General features: G+C 37.9%; 1 protein-coding gene across 4 annotated transcripts in view; it reads left to right on the top strand.

Annotated features, from left to right (window-relative positions):
- SNX14 (sorting nexin 14) overlaps positions 1-23,902 on the top strand; it is a 59,754-nt gene that overhangs the window by 31,130 nt on the left and 4,722 nt on the right. For all 4 annotated transcript variants that reach the window (XM_035559429.2, XM_035559431.2, XM_035559430.2 and 1 more), the window contains 12 exons: positions 2,118-2,250; positions 7,642-7,843; positions 8,819-8,902; positions 9,040-9,140; positions 9,498-9,609; positions 11,469-11,509; positions 11,698-11,817; positions 18,442-18,565; positions 19,024-19,188; positions 20,271-20,366; positions 21,143-21,234; positions 21,403-21,459. In XM_035559429.2, coding sequence (XP_035415322.1) covers positions 2,118-2,250; positions 7,642-7,843; positions 8,819-8,902; positions 9,040-9,140; positions 9,498-9,609; positions 11,469-11,509; positions 11,698-11,817; positions 18,442-18,565; positions 19,024-19,188; positions 20,271-20,366; positions 21,143-21,234; positions 21,403-21,459 — 1,327 coding nt within the window. The remainder of the gene's footprint in view (positions 1-2,117; positions 2,251-7,641; positions 7,844-8,818; positions 8,903-9,039; positions 9,141-9,497; positions 9,610-11,468; positions 11,510-11,697; positions 11,818-18,441; positions 18,566-19,023; positions 19,189-20,270; positions 20,367-21,142; positions 21,235-21,402; positions 21,460-23,902) is intronic.

The raw sequence follows: 23,902 nt of genomic DNA, 5'->3' as shown, positions 1-23,902 counted from the left end.
AACCTGGCCGTGTCTTAATCCTATCTGTTCCCTTTCACCTAGCCTCAGGTTCTTTATCCTATTTCTACCTGGCCAGTGAATCTATTAATTTCCATCCTGATTCTTGGATGTTTTTTAATCTTGCTAAGCTTCTTCAAAAGTTTGAATGTGCTGTTATCTCCATGTCTCTACTAACTTCCCCAGATTTTGTCCATGCTCATCTAATCTGGTTTATATTTTGTGTGCTTGCTCAAGTATTTCTACCAAACCAGTCCTATGTTTTTACCATATTTTGCCCACTATGTGTCTGTGTAGCCTCAGAGTCACCAGTTTGTGTTCTTAATTTGTGTCTATCACTGTGAAGAGAAGGCCATCCTAGGTTGTCAACTTATAACTGTTCCAGCGTAGTACTATTCGTGAGGCATGGTCTTACAGGCACAGCTATATTCTGCCTACTGCTAGAGCATTAGCAGAGTGAAAACAAACCTTCACAAATCCAAGCCTGGGATACTCTACTAAATCTGTAAGCTTGCACAAATTTACAGTTCTCAAGACTTTGAATATTAGAGTTTTCACAGGAATGACAAAAACTTCTAAAAAAAATTAAGTCAAGTCAGAAGTATAAAGCATTCACCTTCTTATAAAGCTGTTTAGCTTTGAATACAGTTTGTATGTTGCTAGCCTTGTGTTTAAGCTCTTGCACAAGCTTCAGGTAGATCCCAGATGTGGAAGAAGTTCAGTTCAGCTCAATAGCACGTAGTTGTTTTAAATCAAGTAGGACTGTTTGAGCATGGATTAATGCTGCAGTCAGGCAACCTTATCTTTGGTTAGCAGAGATGGAAAAGAGAGATGGTGCCTGCCTCTGTTGGAGCTGGTAATGATAAGAGATAGCAAAAGACTCGAAAGAACAGTGGATTATTTTTGCAATTTTAGTCATGTACACAGTCTGGGTAAACTTGTAAACAGGAAGATAGTTTTTGTTAGTAACACGCAGGTGCTTTGAGTCAGCAGTTGGTGATGGCAGCATGGTTTTATGAGGGATGGAGACATGTTACCTGCTTGTTTTGTTACTAACTACTAAAAAGTAGTACTGACATTTTTCATTTAAAGGGAAACCAAATTTATTTAGGATATTTTTGGTACTGTAAAATATTAATTGGCCTTTGAGTTAGTAATCTATATTTTTTTTTTGAGTCTTTGATTCTGCAGTTCACTGTATTGATTTTTTTTTTTTTTTTAATTTACCTATTAACTGTATGTATTGAATCGCTGTAAGTAACCTCAGGTTGATTCCACACACAATAAACATTTTTCTTCCCAGAGTTAGTCATGACTTTCATTTCTACTTAAGAAATAGTCTCCTCTATTAGGCCTTCTGTAAGGGCATAAGAATGCTGTGAAATCTGTTCTCTCAGTGCAGAGTGCTATTCCTGCCCAAACTGTCTTTCTTTTTCCGTAACTTGTTGCTTCTTGGACTCATTATTGTAAGTTGCTTTATTTTTTAAGAAAACGTTACGTCTTCGTCTTTCATTCAGGCTGATTCTTCAAGCCAAGATTTTTCAGTTGCATCTGTTTTGTCTCATGCTTAGTCTTGTTCCTTGTGCATTCCTTTTGTCTGTCCCTAATGCTTAAAAGTCAAGATTTATCTTGAATCATACATACTTGTAAAATTCTGGGATGTTTATGTGAAAAGTGCATCTAACTACACCATTTATAGTACTTGGCAACAGTGGATAAATGTTTAAATAAGAGTACATGGAAAAGGACAGAGTTAGTGACCTTCTTGGTCTGCATGCCCGTAGGAATACCAGAGTTTCTGCTGTCATAACAAAATTGTTTTGCGTAGTTAATTGTTTATTCTATGTACTGCATTACCGTGATGTTATAAGAGTGCTAATGTTAGCTCATGGCTAAGCAGATGGGAAATCCAAATCTCTAGTAAGAGCAATCAAGAAATTCTGATGATTGATCAATGAACAAGCTTGCCATAAATTAATTTTAAGTTAGGTGGAATTGTATTGACTATGTGGGTTTGCTTTTTTTCATACATCCTCTTAATCTCCAAATTCTGTGCAATGACCTGCTGAGCTGCTGTGTAATATGCCTTGTACTGTGAACTCTGGCTTCTGTAATCCTAGGACCACACAGAAAAGAGGAGAATCATTTGGAATCAGCAGAATAGGCAACAAAATAAAAGGTGTATTCAAGAGTTCTGCAATGGAAGGAGCTATGCTGCCTAATTATAACTTAAATGAAGGAGAAGATGACTTTGTGAGTAAAAGCTCTACATTTGTTGGTAGACCTTTATCACTTTATTTCCCTTCATTCTTGAAAATGTTAAGTTTGTCTTTTCTGCTGTCTTCATTGCAGGTATTCCATAAATAACTTAATCAGAAACCAGCAACTTAGCCTCATTTTCCATGTATTTGTTCATAAGTCAAGGCTACATCCCCAGTTACCTTTTGAGCTTTAGTAGAGAGAAATAGTAAAAGTAGTATTGTCAGATTGTTTTGTAAGCAATTAATTTTTCTCTAAAAAACATACTGTACCATTTTATAATTCTGGGTGATAAGATATTCATAGGACATGGCTTTTATTTTGAAATTTGCCACAAGACCTTAAAAAGATTAAATAAATTAATGGAGAAATTGCTATGAAGTTGGTCCGTGATCCATTGTGTTCTGTCAAGATCGTGAACCAAGTAGTTGTTTCTAATTCGTTTTGGGTGTCATCTTCAACTAATGTTTTTCCTTCATGCAAACAGCAATTAATAGAGCCACTGGTAGAATTATTGCTTGAGATGTTGCTGTCTGAAGCACAGTTGAGGGACAAATGGAAAATTGTAAAAGAAGAAGTGGGAGAATTGGTCAGATGTTGGTAGTAATGTTTTTTTTAAAGAACGTGTCTTCAGCCTATTGTACCTGTTGCTCACCAAATAAGATGTGTTTATCACCTTGATAAACTGCTAGCTCATTTTCCACAACGTAAAGATAAGTTTAAATACAAATTTACGTTATTCGCCTTGTTCAGAATTGTGTTCAGAGGAAGGTGGGAAAGAATCAGCAATGTAGGACTCTAAATGTTTTTTTCCTTAAATTGAGAATTTTCTACAGTCTAAATCTTCACATAAGTCATGTCTTTAAATTGTTGCAATTAATTTCTTGGACACTTAAGTTCTTGTTGATGTCATTTATCTTGTCATTCTTGGGAGGCCAGATTCTGATGAAAATGGGTTAATTTTCCAACATTGCTTTTACAGGGTCTACTAGCCAAAGGGTGTAGAAGTAAAATTTCCCTATAGTAAGTGAATTATTATTAGAAGAAGTATAATTGAAGCAGTTGTACTAGAGCTCAGAGAGGGAACATGTTTTTGTTTCAGAGCACAAGAAATTACTTGTGAGAAGTTCCTGAATTCAGTGAGAGACAGACAATGTAGAGTTTAATCCTTACTGAGAAAACTGACAATGGTTTTAACTTAGGCAAGAACAGAAGGTTTTAAGTGCAGCATCGTTTCAAATTCTTTTATTAAATACAGGAGAAGGGAGGATACTACACTTTTACTAAAATCACTTTGTCTAAACTGAGGGAAATACCACACTCCCTTCACTTGGTAATTGTGGGTGGGAAGAAGAGTAGGGGAAAGAAAACACCTAAACTATGGAAAGGTTACTGTACATCCAATGAACTGGACGGAGCTGTAGCTTCACTTCCTGAGTGAATATTGAATATACAGAATTTAATATTTTACTAATGTCACAGTAAGAGCTGAAGTGTAGTTTCCTGGCGGGTGTCACATAGGGGAAGAGCTGTCCTAGTCAAAACATGATCTGGCAAGTGCTTCAGACAGTATAATTGTAAAATAGCAGCAGTGCAATATACAGACTTAGCAACTTTTGATTAGTGCATGTGCAGAACAAATGGGAGTTATTTGTTACCATAGAGTTTGATCTTGATTTGGTATTGAAGTAATTGGTGTTAATGTAAGCTGGGTGGATTCAAGGTAAATAGAAGGTGAAGAATGGTAGTGAAATGGAGCTCTGTGCATTATGAGAAAAATCAGAACAATGTCTCAGCTTCATTTTTTCCTTTTTTTGACAAAGCCATGTTGGCTACAGTTAAAGGCCTGTATGACAAATCATGTGGTTTAAGGAAATCACGTACAGATAGAAGTATGTACTCGCATCCTTTTGTGGCTCTGAGCGATAGCTTTGTAAGCTGCTAACATGATAACAGTAATTCCATGAAACCAGACTCAATCTTTTGTAAACTAAATTTAAATATAACAAGATGTTGTGCGTATTGTATCATGGGTATTTTTCCCAGGTTGGCAATAAGACCTGTAGGCTTGGATTTGTCTCTCTGCTGGGTAAAATAAACAGAGACTGAGCCAAGTGATAACTATTATAGATTGGTGGTCTGATTAGAAAGGATTAAAACCTCCAGAAATTCATGCTTCCTGGCTTACAGTTAATGTAAGTGCCATGGTTCCCATAGTGGGAATGCCTGGGAATTTGCATAGTGTTAGTGCCAAAACCAGGCTGGAAGTCAGGTGATGGATCGGGGGAAGTTACAAGCGTGTGGAACTGCTGCTGATGGAGTACAGTCTCATAAGGGTCAAGTGAACAAGACAGCGAGGTTATGGCCCCTGTATAAGCATCTCAGACGACCTCTGAACACTGTATCCTGTCCTTATGCTACCTCTGTGCAGTGGTGTCAGTGTAATCTCTGTGTCAGCCACTAGGGTAATACAATGCATAAAACTAAATGAGAAGTAAGAGTTGCAAGCAATGGTAAATTAAAGGAAGAAAGAAATTACAAAGTGTAGACAAGAGTTGAGTTTTGCTGAAGTCCATACCTAAGTAAGTAGTTGCTCAGAGAGCATCTGTCCCCTTTATTCCATTATTTGGTGTAAGTTGGTCCTGCAGTTGTATTGTGTAATTTGTTCATTTCAGGTTTGGTTTATTTTTGATTAATTACTGTGAAAGAGCACAGGCTGTGATTTAGCCCTCAAATTGTGAACTATCTTAGCAGAACGTGTTCTATGCGGATTGGCAATTGAGACTGCACTTTGCCTGTCACAACTTCACTTTTAATTGAATAAATTGGGTAAGTGGAAGCTAAAAGGCATGTTGAAAAGAGGAGATTAATGTAGTGAATCTACAGAGATCTGTTGTGGAAGACAGTGGTCCGCAGTAATCAGACTGAGGATCATTTCAGCACTGTGCAAAGGCAAAACAGAATTGGACAAAGATTGCTCATGTATGTGTATTGGGCTTATGTAACAAGGTTCTGGTAGCAGGGGGGCTGCAGGGGTGGCCTCTGTGAGCAGAGCCCAGCAGCTGCCCCATGTCAGATCAGAGCCGGCTCCAAAAGGGACACAGAGCCAAGCCAGGGAGAAATGGCTGGTTGAGCCTTTGGGAGAGCAGATCTAAGGAAGGGACAAAAACTGCTGTGTGACAGCAGCTGGGAGAGGAGCAGGCCCCGGGCCGGAGCTGCAGCCCGTGGAGAGGAGCCCACGCAGGAGCAGGGGGTCTGGGGGGAGCTGCCACCCATGGGGGACCCGTGCTGGAGCAGTTTGCTCCTGGGGGACGGACCCCATGGTACGGAGCCGTGTGGGAGCAGTTCTTGAAGAGCTGCTGCCTGTGGGCAGCCCCTGCAGGCTCAGTTCGGGCAGGACGGCATCCTGTGGGAGGGACCCCACGGGGAGCAGGGGCAGAGAGGGACCGTGAAGGAGCGGTGGGGATGAAGCCTCAGGGACTGACCACAGCCCCCATTCCCTGTTCCCCTGCGCTGCTCAGGGGGGAGGAGGTGGAAGAGGGTGGATTGGGGGAAGGAGTTTTTAGTTTCACTGTTCTAGTCCACTACCGATAGGCAATAAATTATATTAATCTCCCTGCACTGAGTCTGTTTTATCCATGATGACAATTGTTGAGTGATCTCCCTGTCCCTGTCTCAACCCATGGGTTTGCATCATATTTTCTCCCCCTGGCCTTTTGAGGAGGAGTGAGAGAGCAGCATGGTGGAGCTTAATACCTGTAGGTGTGAAACCACCATAGTGAGCTGAACTATTTATGTTTCAGCTGCAGTTGAGTCATGGTTGTGTGAATATTGTAGCACAGCCAAAATGCATTTGTTAGCATGTGGGGAGCCAAATCTGCAATTTATGAAATTATTTCAGGGATGCTGTAGTGCCATAATGCATTAATTAGATTATCCCAATACAGGCAAAGCTTAAGTCATCTAGGCTTGGTCTTTGTGGGGAATTCAGCTGTAAATTGTGAAGCTAAGGGAAAAGAACTTAAAATTAGATTCAGGTTTTTCAGTTTGGTTTAGTTTTGTGTTTTAAATTTGTACATTAAAATTTTCTATTTTCAATTTAACAATTGGCAGTATTCTCAAGTCTATGTAGTTGAGTCTAAGACCAGTCCTACCCTTCCTTTTCACAGGTGCTTTCTCATTTACAGAAATAATTTTAATTTCTTCTGGTCACTTTTCTATTATTCTTTGTTCCATCTGCTGAATGAGAATCAGCTTAACCATTGTTTATATAAATAAATTGCTTTCCAAGGGTAGCTGCTTAAGCTTGGATTTTTCAATTTAAATGTTTAAGATAATCTTTCTGTTTGTGATCCTAAAAAAAAAAAAAAAAAAAAACACAAAAAAACCCAACAAGGTACCAGAAAATAAAAATTTAGTGTGCTGTGTGGCAATTTGATGATTCATTACCTGTGGGCAGTTTAGCGTGTTTGTAATGAGCAGTATCAGGAACATAAAGCATGTCAGTGTGGTGCTGGGATCACAATTCCGGTCTGGGAGGATATCTTCAGCGTTCATGTGGCCCTGGTTCTAAGGCCTTCTTGCATATGGAAAAAACAGCTTCATATTTTACGATGTGGAGTCTGAGCCTATGAAACTTCAGCATTGGAGCTGCCCTACCCACAGCCAGCAAGGGTTAGATCTATGTTGCTCCCTGGTGCCTCTCTTTATGGGAATGTGATGCTGAAACTGGAACTGATGGGAAACGCAGTGATGCTGACGATGGCTTTGCATGAAACTATCTCTGGCCTGTGGAAATAATTCACTCCCAGTCTTGGCTGTGTTGCACCTTGGAGAGCAAGTCAAATTCGTGTGTCTGCAGCATACTCCATCACACTCAGCTTTTGGGTGGGAGCCCTGTTAGATCAGTGTGTTGTTGACTTCTGTCTCTTGTGTTTAGGTAGCTTCTTGGCCTGACCTAATAAGCTCAGGTCTTCAGTTTGAGTACCAGTATGATGGAAAATTCAGCGCAGCTAAGTCTGTGCTGTTCCTGTAGCACTCAGGTGGTCTGTGTTGAAGACATTCTTCTAGCTGTCTCTTCTTGTGCGCTTTGCTTCTTTCTCCCCTCTCTCTCTTCTCTGAAGTATCAGATATGAAATTTGATAGCACTATAAAAGCTTTCAGTTATTATTAAAATTTGCTAACTTCAAATTAATCTGCAGCCATTCTAAAAGTAAAAAGTTATCTACCTGAAGACTCCATTAATGATATGGATTTTTGTTCTTTTTTCCCTAGCGATCTGGAGCATGTACTTAAAGACTTGATTCTTTTATTGTCATATATGCTTTGCAAAGCTAGACTGAACCAATTAAAATAGAACTCTACTGAGTGTTTGAATCCTTACAGATTGAAGAAGGTGTTATGGTGATGGAAGATGATTCTCCCGAGGAAGCTGTTATTACCCCAAATACACCTCGCAACCTTTCTGCATGGAAAATTAGCATCCCATATGTAGACTTTTTTGATGATCCCTCCTTGGAAAGAAAAGACAGAAAGGAGAGAATTCCAGTGTTCTGCATTGATGTGGAGAGAAATGATAGAAGGGCAGGTATGTGTTGTTGTGGATAAATGAAACGTCATTTAAAAATTAACTCACAATACTGTTATGCTGGATTCTGACAGCTGTTTCCAGTGTGTTGGGCGTACCTGTTTTTTTCTGATTTCAAAATCATGATTTGAAAATTCTGGGGAAGTGTGTTTGAAAGCTAAATGATTGCATTTAGTATTTGCAAGTTGAGAATTGACTCCTCAGCATGAATCAGTTTCACTTAGACTTCGCGCAAAAGTTTGAGAATTTCTTTTTCTAAAAGAGAAGGAAAAAAAAAGTTGATCCTATGATTCATATTAATGAACACCTGGCATATTTTTCTTTCACCATCTTTGAGCTTTGTAATAATGAATAATAAATGTTTTTTTCTATGACCTTAAAATATAGCTTTTAGCAAAATAAGCTATTTTTATTAGGAACCACCCTGGCTTGCAGATAGTTCAGTATTTAGATAGCAAGACATCCATATTGAGTCAAAGAATTGCATCATACTGGGACTTCATGGATTTGTGTTAGTGAAACTAATATTTCCACAATAAGCAGGAAGTTTTTAAGAGTTGTTTAGTGATATCTTTCAGGAGGAGGAAGGATAGAATCTGATGGTGCAAACGATGTATTCAGCAAGTAGTATTTCTGTAAATTACTTTGTTAAAAGCTTGAAAAATAGGTCTAACGTAGTCATAATACATTTTAAAGTTATGCAGTGCTTTATTGATTAGTATTTAGGAATCCGCTAAATGAGATAATTTCCTTCCTAGTACATTTTCTCTCTGTCTAGTATGCATTTTAATTTAATACTTTAATACCTAGCTGTTTTTTTTTAAAGTTACTGCAATACAGGGGACTAATATTGAGGTCTTTCCTATAATGATCTAACATGTAAAAGTCCAACATGTACTTGCTGTTGCTTAATTTGTCTTTCAAGTGGTATAAAACCTGATTTATCTTTACTATTGTATTTTTTTATTTCCCCAGTTGGGCATGAGCCTGAACACTGGTCTGTCTACAGGAGGTACCTTGAATTTTATGTGCTTGAGTCCAAGCTAACGGAGTTTCATGGTATGTTCTCTGTCACCTGGAAACCCACTTTCCCACTGGTGTGATTTTTTTTTCAGTATTGAGTTGGAATTTAAAATAAAGAAAATAACGTTTGCTCTGTTAAAGGAATACTTTAACATGCTCAATATCTTTATTAGGTACGTTTCCTGATGCTCAGCTTCCGTCAAAGAGAATCATCGGCCCCAAGAACTATGAGTTCTTAAAATCCAAGAGGGAAGAGTTTCAGGAATATCTGCAGGTATCAAACTTCTGGAGGAGAGAATATTCTAAGCTAATAATACAAAACTAATAAATGAATATCTGCTAATTTTTTGTTTATTTCTAAATAATGGGTATATAAAGGGCTCAAGTGGTGAACTAAAACTTGCAGTTAAAGTTTCATGTGACTGAAAACAAATATTTTGGAGATGGTAATATAATGTAGTGGTAGCAACCCTGCCCATGGCAGGGGTGTTGGAACTAGACAATCTTTGAGGTCCCTTCCAACCCAAACCATTCTATGATAATGTTCTTTGAGTATATATTTTTTGCTATAGACAAACTGATTTTTTTGAAGATTAAAGTACTTATACTTCTCTTTCCTTCATTTTCAAAGAAACTTCTGCAACATCCAGAACTAAGTAACAGCCAACTTTTAGCTGACTTCCTGTCTCCTAATGGAGGAGAGACTCAGTTTCTTGATAAAATGTTGCCTGATGTGAATCTTGGTATGTAATATGCAGTTGTTTGTACTAACAAATAATAATACTGTTAATGTGATTGAATACTAGTAGTAATGAATAGATACTCTGGTGTAAGGATATGCATATGGGAAATAAGAACTCTGCTCCTTCACAGCTCGTGTGATTATAGCTCACAAAGTAAGATATGCTGGTACTTTATCCTTGAAGAAAAAACACATCTTAAGATTATGGGAAAAAAAAAACATTTAAGTGGTTGCTTTTGCACGTTTGTGCCAACAAGCAAGGTGATAAGATTTCTCTAACAAATTTCACAGGGCAAGAAGACTTATGTCATTGTCACAAGTTGCATCTCTACAAGTCAGTCATTTCTTACAGATGTGATGGTATAAACTGTTTCTTAATACAATCCACCCTTGGGTGTTAGTTGATTAAAAACTGTTCATTTTAATCTGAAAAGTGCAATACTTAATAAATTTAATATTAACTAGTGTTCAGTTCCCTTTTAACGTGAGCTGCTTAATAGCATTTGAAGCAGGGGTATGTGTGATGTAGGCAGACCAAGTGGAAATTGAGGTAGAGAAATTCTTGACATCTAATGGAAAATCCAGGAAGTGAACTACAGTGAAACTTCACAACTTGGCCATAAATGTAGCTTCCTCACAGCAGTGTGCTGGAGCTGCTAAGTCTTACCATTGTGGCTTCTCTGTCTTCATGTAATTGTAGCGCTTGTAGTTTTGGCACCAATGTAGTCCAGGTGAGTTGTATCTGAACTGCGCTGCTGCATTTCTGCTTCTCCCCCTCATTGTGTGAACCTGCTGGGGTGGCCGTGCTCTTAGCATGCTACCAAATTGTTGAATGAGTTTTGATAGTTGTCTTCTAGTTAAAGGGTTTTATTTTGTTTCGGACAAAAAAAAAAAAGAAAAAAGAAAAAAGAAAAAAACACCCTCCCCTCTAGATGAAACTACATTGTTCAAACCAGCTTAGAGCGCTTACTGTAAGGCATCTCATGTCTGAGAGTATGCTTCCATTCCATAAACATTATTTTAACAAGTCGTGGCATTTTGGTAGGGCTTTTTATGAGAATTAATAATTTTAATTATCATTTAATCCTTTTACGTACTTTCCAATGTAAGTTCCAAAATTCATGATATGTAGATAAGCACTACATTTAGAGCAATATTTTTCTTCAAATAAAGCTAATCCTAGACGCTTTAGTTTTTCAGCATTTAAAGATACTGTGCTGTATCCTGATATATCACCTTATCAGGACAGAAGAGCTGCTTTTTAAGACCACAGCTGTAGCCTATCCAATTTGTAAACCTTTTTCTCACCAATATTTTCAAGACTGCATCCTTCCAGAATCTCTCCAGCCATAGCTGATCTTTTTAGGGCAAGAAGAGAATTTGAGTTTTTATGACTTCTTTTGTGATAAATGTTTATGAAGGTTTAAGAATTTAGATACTGAAAACTGTGATTACTTTTTTAAGAAATCAGATAATCATCTGTATATTTTTTTTGTTTTAAGCACCTTATCTTAAAGAGTACTAAGTACTAGGTTATAGGCTGAATGTGTGAAAGACTGTTTTCACAGCTTTTTGTACCAACTTGAAAAAAAAAGTTAAACTATAGTATTTTTAAATGAAATACTAGACACTGGCAGAGAAAAATGTCTTGTTTATTGTGGCTTAGTAATTTGTCGTCGTATGTAGCTGTTATTAGGCAGTCTCAACAAATATTTTTAAAGTCTTATATAGCAAGATGCTATAAAGAGCTTGTGGTCTGAATGGGCAACATAAAGGATGTGAAAAATTGATAGGAGGATAGGAAAAGAGTTGTGTTCTGTTTAAGGTCAGGCAGTAATATTTTTTTTTTCCTAATTATAGGTAAGATTATAAAATCGGTTCCAGGAAAGCTGATGAAAGAGGTGAGTGAATCTTGCAGGTTGCCAACATTTTAACTTCAATGACTAATTTTACCAACACAGTAACTAATAGGCTAGTCAAAAACTTGTTTGAAAACTCATGTTTTGTGGGTTTTATTGTTGTTTGTCTCACTCTTGTGCCCCCCCACTCGCAATTATTCAAGTGATTGGTCACTCATATCTGGTTTCAGAAAGGTCAGCATTTGGAGCCTTTCATCATGAATTTTATCAACTCCTGTGAATCTCCCAAGCCTAAACCAAGCAGGCCTGAACTTACAATTCTGAGTCCCACTTCTGAAAACAACAAGAAGGTACAGTAAGTCATCCTCCTTCTCCACTTTACAGGAATGGGGAAAATTTACCATACTCTGAAAATGCAGAGAATGAACAGAAAAAGCATAAATAGAACAGCATACCTATTTTGTTTTGACTTTTCACGTGAGAGAGAATGGTAGTGCAGAGCTTTCTCTCTTTCTGTCATGTATCTTACTCATTACACATTAGAGTAAATGACTTCTAAAGTTCTTTCTGGACTCGGAGATGAGGATATAGAGTAGAGAGCCTGGGAAGTCCTGAGAGAAGAGCAAAAATAGAGGTGTGAAGTGGGGAATATTTTAATGCTTCCTTTTTGAAGTGAAGAGCTTGAGTGTTTGGCAAAAGTACGATGTGCCAAAGGACTCTAAGACCAAAATTGTCAAAGTGCTGATACGTGTTTATTTTATGTTAGTATTCAGTTCATTAATGTCTAGCATGTGTTATAGCTCTTAACTATCAGTTTTTCTCTGTAACATAATGACAGCGAAACCCCAGTGCTTCCATACTGAATTTTTCTTGACTCCAGGAAAAGATAGCAGGTTCCTTTTTTAACCTACTTGTATTTGTGGCTAGAGCCTAGTAAAACCAATTGGAAAGATTTCCATTAGCTTCAGCAGCTTTAAAAAAGCTGTGGAGGAGTATTAATGAAAAGTACTGTCTATGCACCTTTTCTTCTTGCAAGAGCTAGAAGCCCAGGATCTATTTATAGTTCTTGTTGGTGATGGGCCATTGTAAAAGTAGACCTTTTTAACTTCCCCTCAGTATGGATGTTTTTGTAGTATTATGACATTTACAGAATTTGCAGCTACAAAACTTCTATACTGATTAAGTGGAAAGTGCCCCTGCCCATGGCAGGGGGGTTGGAATTAAATCCTTTAAGGCCCCTTCCAACCCAAGGCAGTCTGTGATTCTAGGTACAATGGCAGTTAAATCTATTAATTTGATTAGATTTCATCTTTTAAACCTGAAGTCTGAATTAGTACAGCCAATGTTGTAGCATTAGCTCATATGCTTATGTAGAAAATTACTAGTTTTCATTTCAAGACTTTTTTTAAACCTTGGGCAGTATTTTCAAGGTTCACATGTTTTGCTATTGCTGTCTATACAACGAGGTATAAATCTATCAGCAGTTTTAAAAATCAGATGCAGAGTTTTCGGTTTGTTCGAAACAGTAAAGGCATAATACTTTAAATATTTTTCAAAAACCAGCTGGCAGCATACTACAGCAAAGTATGAATAATCAGTTGATTTTTTTACTGTACTTATAATCTGTCAAGAAGTACTGGTGTTAGTAATTTTGATATATTTAACATACTTTAAAATATCTGAGGAACAAGCTTTGCACTCTGAAGTTTTCCAGTGAAGAAAAGATTCTTTGTGGTATGGTATTTAAAACCATTTTGGATTTGTAAAGAGCTTAAAAATAGTATATAACATTGCCCAGTTAAAGTATAAACTAATTTCCTGAAGTGTCAGTGTGTCACTGTTGTAAAAGAACATGTGAAGAAATTCAGACTTTGAAATGAGGTCTTGCCAATTCTTTTCAGCCATGGTGATCCCAGGAAAGTCAAGAGCTGGCGATACTGTGGTTTTCACTTTATAATACTGAAGTTTCCTTAGACAAGATGAAGATTTCTATTGCTGTGCTTTCTGTATGTCATTCTCAGAAATAGTATTGTTGGGGAAATGTCCTTATCACCCATGACTAATTGTACATGTATGAACTCCGTTGGAGATACAAGTTGGTAGTGTCTGTCCAACTTGTTAGCAGTACTGCTGATAACCCTGTAGAAGGTGCTTTTGTCATGAGCAGGTGTGTTTCTGTGCAAAGAGCAAAAAATTGAGGCTAGTCCCAGCTCTCTGTTCCTTCTTACAACCTGTTGTGGGAGTGAGTTCACTGTTCCTCTAAGCAACTTTGTTGTAGCTATTATATGAGTAAGCAATTGGCTCAACATGTATTTTAGATTTATTTATTTGTTTATTCCCAAAAGAAATTGGTTTTGTTTTGGGAGCCACTTGCTGTAAATGCATGGGAAATTTCAGACTGTAGTACATCTCTGGCAGAACTATGGTGGTGTTATTTAATGATGGGCACTCAAGGCACTTTGCTTTGAGGGGTGCTCGAAGACAGTGCTCTGATAAGTTGTTCAGTATTCTTAGATCTGTTTGTGCTTGATTCATGCTACAAATTTTGACTAACATGTATGTACGAGCAATTCGTGTGCTGACTGCTTGCTCACTAACTTGCCATCTACCAGTTTAGCCAGAGCACAGGTACTTCATCACACGGTCACTGCAGTTATTAGAGATCTGATATCGTAGGTTGTGCTGTGTTCTGGTCTCTGCTGAGTCTTTCCATGCACACCGAAATTCAGCCTTCCTCAGCTGATTTACTATGCTGCTCATGCCTCATTTGGAAACCAGTTTCTCTTTCTTGAGTCAGCCCATGCTTGGGAAAAGCTTTGTGCCAGGTGCCAAGACGCTGTGCCATTTGCATTTTGTCCCTTCTTGGGTTCGATTTGTAAGCCACGCTGGTTTCATCTGCTGTACCACTTCAGTTTGGACCACTTTTGGAAGCAAATCTCCTAATTGTCAATGCTTACCACCATATTAGAGAACTATGTTTGAACTTATTAACTGAATTTCTTTCAGGTGAACGTTAGCTGGAAAATGCTGTGTAGGAATGCAGGCAGCGAGGGTTGTTCAGTCCGCAGGTAGATGAAGGTAGGCCAGCTCCAGTACATGTAGCATAGACGTGAGGTGTTCAGTTCTGTTGTTTCACATGACTTCTTCATGAAGATTATAAGCACTGTGCAGCAGCCCTGTGCCCTTTCCCAACAGAAGCTGGTGATGGAGATGTATGCAAAATGTTTGTGCCAGGGTTGTGTGGGCTACCTGTATGGAGTCAACGAAGAGGTACAACAGGCCGTGGAAATGAGATGGAAGGCAGATCAGGCGGCAGCACTCCTTTCTCTCTAAGCGCCCATCTGTGAGAAGAGCTTGTTATCTCGTAGCAAGAAAGTTCTTCACCACGCAGTTTTTGGTGAAAGCTAGGGCAGATTTTCAGTTGATGTTTGCGTTGCCACAGTGTTCCCATGTAACTTATCTGAAACGGATCTGTTTATTCTAGTGTCAGCCTGCTGGGATCTGCTGAGAGTACAAGAACGTGTTTCCGGGTGCTTGTGCTGCCAACTCTGATGCCATGAACAAGGCACACCCAGGCTTCCTCATCATCAGCAGGCTGAACAGGCAGGCAGGGCAGATGAAAGCTTGAGTTTAGTCAGAAATGGGCCTACTTCTCTGAAAGATCTTCTGCGTGCGGCTTCATTCTGATTGTTCCTGGTGTGTGCATACGTTTGCGTCTTTGAAATATCAGTGGAAAACTTTCCAGTTACGAATGCATAATGAAAATGGGTGGTCAACTTCAGTACAGCCACTAGCAATTGGCTTTTATCCTGCATCAGACTCACCAGATCAAAAGAGTTAACAACCTTCCTGGTTAAAACAAAGATGCAAACAAAAAGCCCTGCACCCTTCTAAGGGCACCAAACAGGATTTTTAGCTTTCCCAGCTACGTTGCTATTCTGTATGTCTGTACCAGCTTGATAGTCTTCTGAATGCACTTTTGTCAGACCTGCTAGAATAGGTCAGGACTTCTTAGCTGATGCAGATTTTGAAAAACATGCCTACAAAAGCATTGTTCTGCTGGCTTGTGATGACCTGCCAACAGCAATAAGAACTGTTCTGAAACATCAGCAGTATAATCTATATTTATGCATAGTTACTTGGAGGAAAACAGTTGCTTTTCTATACATTAACTGATGTGGTTTAGACACTACGTACTCTTTTTCTTCTATTCTATGATTCTTCTTTTTTGTTTGGGTACAGTCATCTGTACTTTGCAAATGAACAGGAAGAACAGTGGGGATGTTCATGCCTCTGGTTGTGGATATTGTTCATAATCACGGTATTGTTTTTATAAACTTCACACCTGTACTGGAATGTATGGGTGTATGTGTGTGGATGCACTTACTAGCAGTTGAATAACTGTTCATTTTGTTAGACGCTTTATGTAAGTACTCATTTTGTTAGCTTTTCCCACTGAAGTACAATAGATAACCTATTGTATGGGAGATTACTTTGGTTGTTCTCAATACAAGCCTTTGTTTCACTCTCTTCAAGAGCTTGTACCATTATGTTGGAACTTCCCCCCTGAAAGCACTTCAAGAATATTTCAGAGTTGTAATCGCAGTTACTGTTTGATCTTTGATCTGTTTTCTTAAAGATCTAAGTAAGGATAACATTGGAGTTTGTCTTGCTTGTCTTTTTTAGTGTAATTACAATAGAGAGCATTATATCATGTTTCAAATACTAAAATGAGCAGAAAAATGAAAAAGCAAAATCACATGCTTATCTAAATTAGGAATCTAATTTCCATATTTGTATTGGATATCCAGCTGTACATTTTTCACTTTGCTTTCCTTGGAGTCAAAATCCTGGGAAGGGCAAAATACATTCTGAGCAAAGATGTTATGGCTGCTGCATCCTTCCGGTGTGCATTGCTAAAGACTGTATAGTAAACAATTATCCTCAACTAATGCAAAGTATAATTTATAAAATCTGCTCATTGGCTCACTAACTTCAGCGTACGCTGATCTGCTATTGCTTTCTAAAATGCCATTTACAAAAGCATGAGCTTTCAAAGCTTGACAATGAACATAGAACTGTTGTATTTACAGAGCAAGAAATATTATCCATGTGCAGAGGTACATACAGCATCTGAAATATTTTGGGTTTGGGGTGAAAGTAAAAATAACTTCAGGAAGTCAGAAAGCTTTGCCCAAAGATAGCCTTTACGTGTTGTTGTTTTTTTTTTTATGGTTTACCCACCAGAGTTAATCATTTAATTTGCCTTGTACACACCCCTCTGAAACTTTATCTGCGTTGCACAATGGACTGCCATGATTTGGTTCACTACGTACTGTCTCTGCTAGATTTTGGGGATATCTAAAAAAAAATAAATGAAGTTCTTGTTTAAGTTACAATAATTCAGCTAAGATTTTTTTCTGATGTAGTTTTAGTTTTGAAAAGGCATATAGACTTCAGTTTATATAGGGTTCTTTAAACAACATGCCAGGCATACTTTCATACAGTAGGCATGAATAATTATCTGCTCTTTTTAGGTTTGTTACTTTCTTGGATTCCAGTCATCAAACATACATTAGCTATATTTGCTCTTTCATGTAATTTATGTAACAAGTTGGTATTGTTTAATTTGAGTGAACTTTAGGAAAGTGATAATGCTAGCACGTCAGTACTCATGAAAGAAAGAGCCTAAAGAAGTGCAAGTCAAAACCTGAATCTTGCCAGATTTCCTAATGTATTTTTTCATAAGACTGCAGATCGTTCTGTTAAGAGACTTGCATGATTCACAGTCTGTTGGGATTTGTATGGTTTATGGCCTTATCTACTACAGGGAGGACGATTTTCTAGAGAGTAAACCAAGTACAAGCAAATTGCTAACCATTCTTTGGAACTATTTTTAATTTGGGAGTGACAAATTTGTCAGTAGCAATATTCTCGGTTTAGGCAATACTACGATTACACTGTATTTTCTTCTAATACTGAGATATTTTTGTTAGAAGCTTGACAAAAACTTTGGAGCTTTCTTTTCATAGTACAGTAGTATTTTGTATAATTTTTTTTTTTACTGATCTTTGGTTTGACAGGTTTGGGGATAAAATAATTTTAAATAAACTCTTAATGGTTATTGTGAGGTATTGTCAGATCTGAAGAGCCTCAGGTCTCAGAGGACTCTTTCCAACTGCTGGAGCCCACAGGCTTGGTGGGACTGGGAGGAAAGGATTAGTGCCTGGGTGGCATGGGACTACTTAAAGGTTGCAGGACAGAACATCTTTGGATTTTACAAGTATTATAATATGTTTTAGGGAAGAACCAAAGGCAAGAAAAAGGAGGGATCATGGTGGGGAACATGGGAAAATAGAAGGATAAAGGAATAAAATAGGAAATGGGATAAATGGAAAGAATCCCAAACTTTGGTAATTTAAAAATACACGAAGTTTCTCCTATAAGTAATCAAGCTGGCAAGGAAAAATGGGGACTTGTATGCAAAAAAAAAATGTGTTTTGTCTAGAACCTGTTGTTTCAAAATACAAGGCAACAATATATTTTAGGAATGCTTGGATGTTGTAGGGTACTCCTGTGATTTATGGCTGACAAACTCATATCCTTTATGCCTCTCAGTGACAGAAGAGGGTGCATGAAAGGAGCAAGGCCTGTAATAAAGTCTGGATGTGTGAAGGTATCGGGAGCAAAAGGGCCTGTGATTTAATGTCTTGGTTGCACTGCTGCCGCATTTTGAATCATGGGGTTTTGGTTGTCACATATCTTGGCAGAATGTGGTGTACTTTTTATGTTTTCTCCCTTTGGAATGTGAACAGCTTTTTAAAAAAACTTGATATAATGGAAAATTGATTAGTTCTTCGAAAGCTCTGGAAAACAAAGTTACTTCTAATAAAAAACAAACACGCTACAAAAACCCGATGGTTATCCTTTTATTTTTGAATGCAGTGTTTTCCAAGTTATATTTCTGTTTTTAGCTCTTCAATGATTTATTCAAGAATAATGCAAACCGGTCTGAGAATACAGAAAGACGACAAAATCAGAACTACTTCATGGAAATGCTGACTGTAGAAGGTGTCTATGACTACTTGATGTATATCGGTAAGAAGTGACTTCTTTTAGTTATTCTTCTACTTTGTATATATATACTTTCATTATGAGGTTCAGTTTTTTTGGTAAGAAATAAAATTTGATTGTAGTAATAATTTAGGACTTGTCATGTTAACAATATACAGCTTAGGAACATAAACACTCTAAAAAAAGACATTACTGTGCTAAAATATTACATTTTATCTCATTATTGTTCAGTTTTTCTGTTTTTATCTTTCTGCATCTTGGACTAATTTTGTGGGAGTAGTGCCCTTTCTCAGATGTCTCTAAGCTGCTTTGTACGCTCTGGGAATTAATTTATAGAAATAGTTTAAAGAATATTCGATAAGCAACATGGAGAATAGTAATTTCTCAGTGTTGCACTACCAAAACTAAAATATCTGCTAGTTTACAATCTTTTTTCTTCTTTTAGGAGAATCATATAAATATTTGTTACCGTAACTTTGCAGGTAGGGTAGTTTTCCACATTCCTGACTGGCTGCATCATCTCTTGATGGGAGGAAGAATTCTCTTCAAAAATACCTTGGAACTGTACACAGACTATTACTTGCATTATAAGTTGGAACAGCTATTTCAGGAACACCGTTTGGTTTCTCTGATAACACTGCTGAGAGGTTAGTAACGAATACGTCTTTGATGTAGAAGTGTTGCTTTAATTTGACGATAATTGAATTCCCTTCTGTTAAGTTACCGCATACTAAACTTTGTAATTCCCGACTAAAGCAGTGGAACTTTAAAAAATCAAGTGGACCTATAAAAAGATTCCAAAAGTTTGTTGCTGAAAAATGTAAAGTTTGCCATGTTGCCTGTCAGTCGTGATTACAGGGAAAAAAAAAAGTACTATGAATAGTTATTTGCTGAGGTGTGCAAAGAACAAGAAAAAGAGAAGAAAGGTGGGTTAGTATGTCAGTATGCGAATGGTTCATGCTTTCTTTAAGTTAGTTTTTACTTGTGTTGCATTATCATTAATTTTTTTTGTTCCTTTCATTGTGGTGACTTTTGAGAGGGCTTCAGTGCTTTTGACTTTCAAATAAGGGAAGCGGAGGGAGATTTGAAAAATAAAAATAAAAACCAAACAACAACAACCAAAACAACACACAAGTTCTCAAATGCAGAGAAGTGTAATCTGACCACAGTCTGAGCTAAATGAAATGTGGCCAAAGCTCTGGAATCAAGACCAGCTCTGTCCATATCAAACCAAGAAGAAATCTTGTGGAAGACAAAAAAAGAAAAAGAGTAAGACTTTCAGAGTCTAAAACCAAAACTGAGTGCCAAATATTTCTGATGAACAATAATTATTTTCATTCTTAGGTAAATCTGAAATTTTGGACAGTTTGAGACAGTGCCTTAGGTAAATACTGCTTATAATTTTGAAAGGGCAAGGAAAATTGTAAGTAAGGAGATTATAACTAACTTAAAGTAGGATTGATCCAAACCTAGAATATAATGCTTTAAAAATTTGAAAAGAATGGAAACAAATTGGCAGAAGATTATTATCCTTCAAGCAGGTGGGTTATTATGGATTTGATGAGGCTAACGTAATCGAAAGACTATTATCTGTCAAGGCTTAGAATTCCCTACCAGTTAAGATCATACAGAAAAGAAGTTCAACTTCGAAGCGATTATCCAAAAAATAATTTAAGCCAGTGATAAAAAGCTGCCTAAAGACAGTTTCTTCAATGTGTCTTTGCTGCAGATGCTGTGTTCTGTGAGAATACTGAACCTCGCTCTCTCCAGGATAAACAGAAGCGAGCAAAGCAGACTTTTGAAGAAATGATGAGATACATTCCAGGTTATTTATTTAATGGCTCTTTATAAGAATATGGTTAACTGTTCAAACATAAGTACAACCTGAATACAATAACATTAGCTTTCAAAATTAAATAATTCCTGTGCTGCTGAGGTTTGAGTTGACTGGAATACTGTTAAAGAGTTCAGTTTCATCACTTACCTCACTGTTACTGAGTAATGTTGTATGTAGTGTAGTCATTTGTAAAGACATAAATGAGAACTTTACAAATGTGCTTAAAACTGTAATTTCTTCATATTTAGAATGGTCATGTGCTTTATATTTTATCCAGATGAAGATCAGGTTAAAAAAGGGATACTGTGAAGCCATGAGATAAATCTGAACTCTACTTACACTGTATAAACTAGAGAAGAGGGGCCAATATTCTGGGTTATTCAGGAAGTAATTTAAAAGTTCCAGCTTGTGCATTAAACAAAGTATTAGGACAATAAGTTGAAATTTTAAAAGTGTAATAATTATTTAAGTTTGCAGCACTGAAAATGGAGGTTAAGAAAAGGAGGAACCAGATGAGTGTTTTTTTTCTGTTGACTACTTTAGAGGGATAAAACTTGAATTCTCTTTAATTAAAAACTTTTTTTTTTATATTGCTGGACTTCAAGAAAAATGCCCTCACATGGAATTAGGGAGTTATGTTTATGTCAGCTGAAACTAGTGCAGGGGATGTTACTTAACCAGGTGCTATACTACAAACTACATAGTACAGCTGTTTTGCAGTGCTTTCTAGTGACTTGTGTATTTGTTGGTGGTATCTGGCCTAGATTTAATCGGCAAGTGCATTGGGGAAGAAGCTAAATACGAAGGCATCAGGCTTCTGTTTGATGGCATGCAACAACCAGTGCTCAACAAACAGGTAACTTGCAACACCTGAGAAACTTTCCATTGGGTAGAGCATTTCCTAAAATGAACGAATGGCTATGGCAGAGGACTGACTCATTCAGTGCAAAAGACAAAACGCAATAACGTTGCCTTGGCATATTCTTCATGGTTGGCTGATGCTATTTGCTTTATTTTCTTTCAGTTAACTTACGTTCTGTTGGACATTGGGATTCAAGAACTCTTCCCAGAGCTAAGTAAAGTATGTACTAACTCTATTCAAGAATTGCAGATTTCTTCAAGCTACTATTGCTCATTGGTCATTGCTACATTTTTTCTGTTGTTCTCTTGTAATAAGTTTAAATTTTTGGTGGAAAATATGTATTTTACTAATGCATTGAAATCATTGAAATTCGGATTACTTACATTTCTGATAATTAGGTCTCTGCAAATCTGTTTTGGCCCATTCACCTGGCATGCAGTAAGGGTGCCTTTCACTACAATTGGGCAGAGTAATTGCTTACCAGGATCTCCATGCATTTCTTTTTGATTGCCTCCATTCTATTTCATGCATTTTCTGTCTTTAGGAAGTGAGTTCTGTATGCAGAGCTCAGATTGAGTTTCAGCATTTTTCTTGAGATTATTTAGTAGAAGGGTTTCTTACCCAAAGTTTGCTCACTGCAATGTTAACTTCCACTATCCAGATAAAGCAGAAAGCAATCTGTGTTGTGCAAATCCTATATAAATGCATATCACTAGGTTTGTGGTCCATCTCATTTAAAAAAAATCAATAAAACCCCACCTTATTTATCGTTCAGATTTTTGTTGCATGAACCCTGTGTCCGAGAACCACAGGAGTGCCAGCAGTGATTTGTTTTGCATAGTAAACAGAAACAAATGATAAATGTCAGAACAAGCTAGGGCACCTTCTGTTGTTTTCATTGAAAGGAGAGCAGCTTAGCCTGTTTAGCCTAGTTTGTGCATCAGCTCTTAGCTGGCCTATTCATAGCTGTGTTCAAACAGTTAAGAACAAACAAAAGAAGATCCAACCAACCAAGTAAATAAGGAAGTAGCCTAGTGACTTGTGTGCTGCATTGGAAGACCTGACTTAGCCTTGGTGTTTTACTGCACTGAACTGGTTTTGGACCTCAGCAGCTAACGGTGTATCTATAGGAACATTAATTTGTCTTCAGTTAGTGCTGGAAAAAAGTTAAAGGCTTTGTGTTAAGTATTTAAATAATCTTTAAAGCATCGGTCATGCCTAGAAGGTGATGATCAGCAGTTTAATTGGAGGCCAGTAACCAGAAGGGTACCCCAGAGATCAATAGAGGAACAACCCCGTGCACCAGCACATGCTGGGGACTGCCCAGCTGGAAGGTAGCTTTGCAGAAAAGGACCCGGGAGTCCTGATGGATGCCGACTGCAACATGAACTGGCAGCGTGCCCTTGCTACAAAGAAGGCCAATGGTATTACAGGCCACATTAGGAGGAGCGTTGCCAGTAGGTCAAGGGAGGTGACCCTTCCCCTCTGCTTAGCACTGGTGAGGCCCCACCTGGAGTGCTGGGTCCAGGTCTGGACCCCCCAGTACAAGACAGACCTGGACAGACTGGAAAGAGTTGAGCGGAGGGCCACCAAGGTGCTGAAGGGACTGGAAGACCTCCAGAGGCCCCTTCCAACTTCAACCATTCTGTGATTCTGTAACAGTGTATATATTTAATGGGGGAAAAGATTTTTTTTTATTTGAAAACAAAACAAGAAAAGGTTATTTGATTTAAATGGGGATTAAGGTTAATCTTAATCCATCCTTTCATTCCCTGTAACTGCGTGCCACTGCTTGATTGCTCTGCAGTGTTACAGAAAAACACCTGGCAAGGAGGGACCTCTGATGCTACCTTTGGTCCTAGTGAACCAGAAGTGTTGAGGCCTGGGCTCTGCATGTCCCGCCTCGCTGAAGCTGATGATGGGAACAGGGAGAGTATTTGCTGGGCCAGATTTTAGTAGGGGGAAGGAAAAGAAGATACTCCAACCAGGAACTTCAGCAGTTTTCCTGTTCTGGATGTGCCAAGAGTAAAACAGAAGAAAGGTCATCACTTCCATGATGTTTGCCTGTAGGATGTAGTAGTGAGGGTTGTAGGACTGTGATGGACTGTGAGGCAGATGAGGGAGGATCAATATGAAAAGGCACGTGCAAGGGGGAGAGAAAGGATGGGCAGTGTAGAGGGCAGTGTTTTTCATGTGAAGCCCTCAATTCAAAATATAATTTCTCCCAAATCACTGCAAGCTGACTGTGAAGCCATTTAGAAAGAAAATAGTTTCCTCCAAACAGCTTTGATTGGCAAGTATAAAATTAATGGCTGGTTCTTATGGTTAAAATTAATGGCTGGTTCTTACTTAGTTATCAGTCCTATTGGGGAAAAAAATGACCCCAGTGACTTACCTCTCTCTGTTGAGCAGACGGGTCCTTCTTGAGTTGCATGACATGAAAGTATGTTCATAGTTACAGTGAGGAACAGAAAATATTTCAACTCGGTAAGCATTTAAAGAGAAATTGGGGCATCCTGGAAGTTTTATTTTGAGCACTGCGCATTCAACAGGGGCAATAGCAACAGGAGAAATGGGAAGATTTCTGTTGGGGGGATGTCAACCTACTTCCCGCTCCTGAGATTACATCTTGACTTCATCTTGAAGTCAAATCCTACTATAT

The sequence above is a fragment of the Cygnus atratus genome, chromosome 3, assembly GCF_013377495.2.
Source record: "Cygnus atratus isolate AKBS03 ecotype Queensland, Australia chromosome 3, CAtr_DNAZoo_HiC_assembly, whole genome shotgun sequence".
Lineage (NCBI taxonomy): Eukaryota > Metazoa > Chordata > Aves > Anseriformes > Anatidae > Cygnus > Cygnus atratus.
The sequence above is the reverse complement of the archived record's forward strand: the minus strand, read 5'-3'. Positions and strand labels throughout refer to the sequence as shown.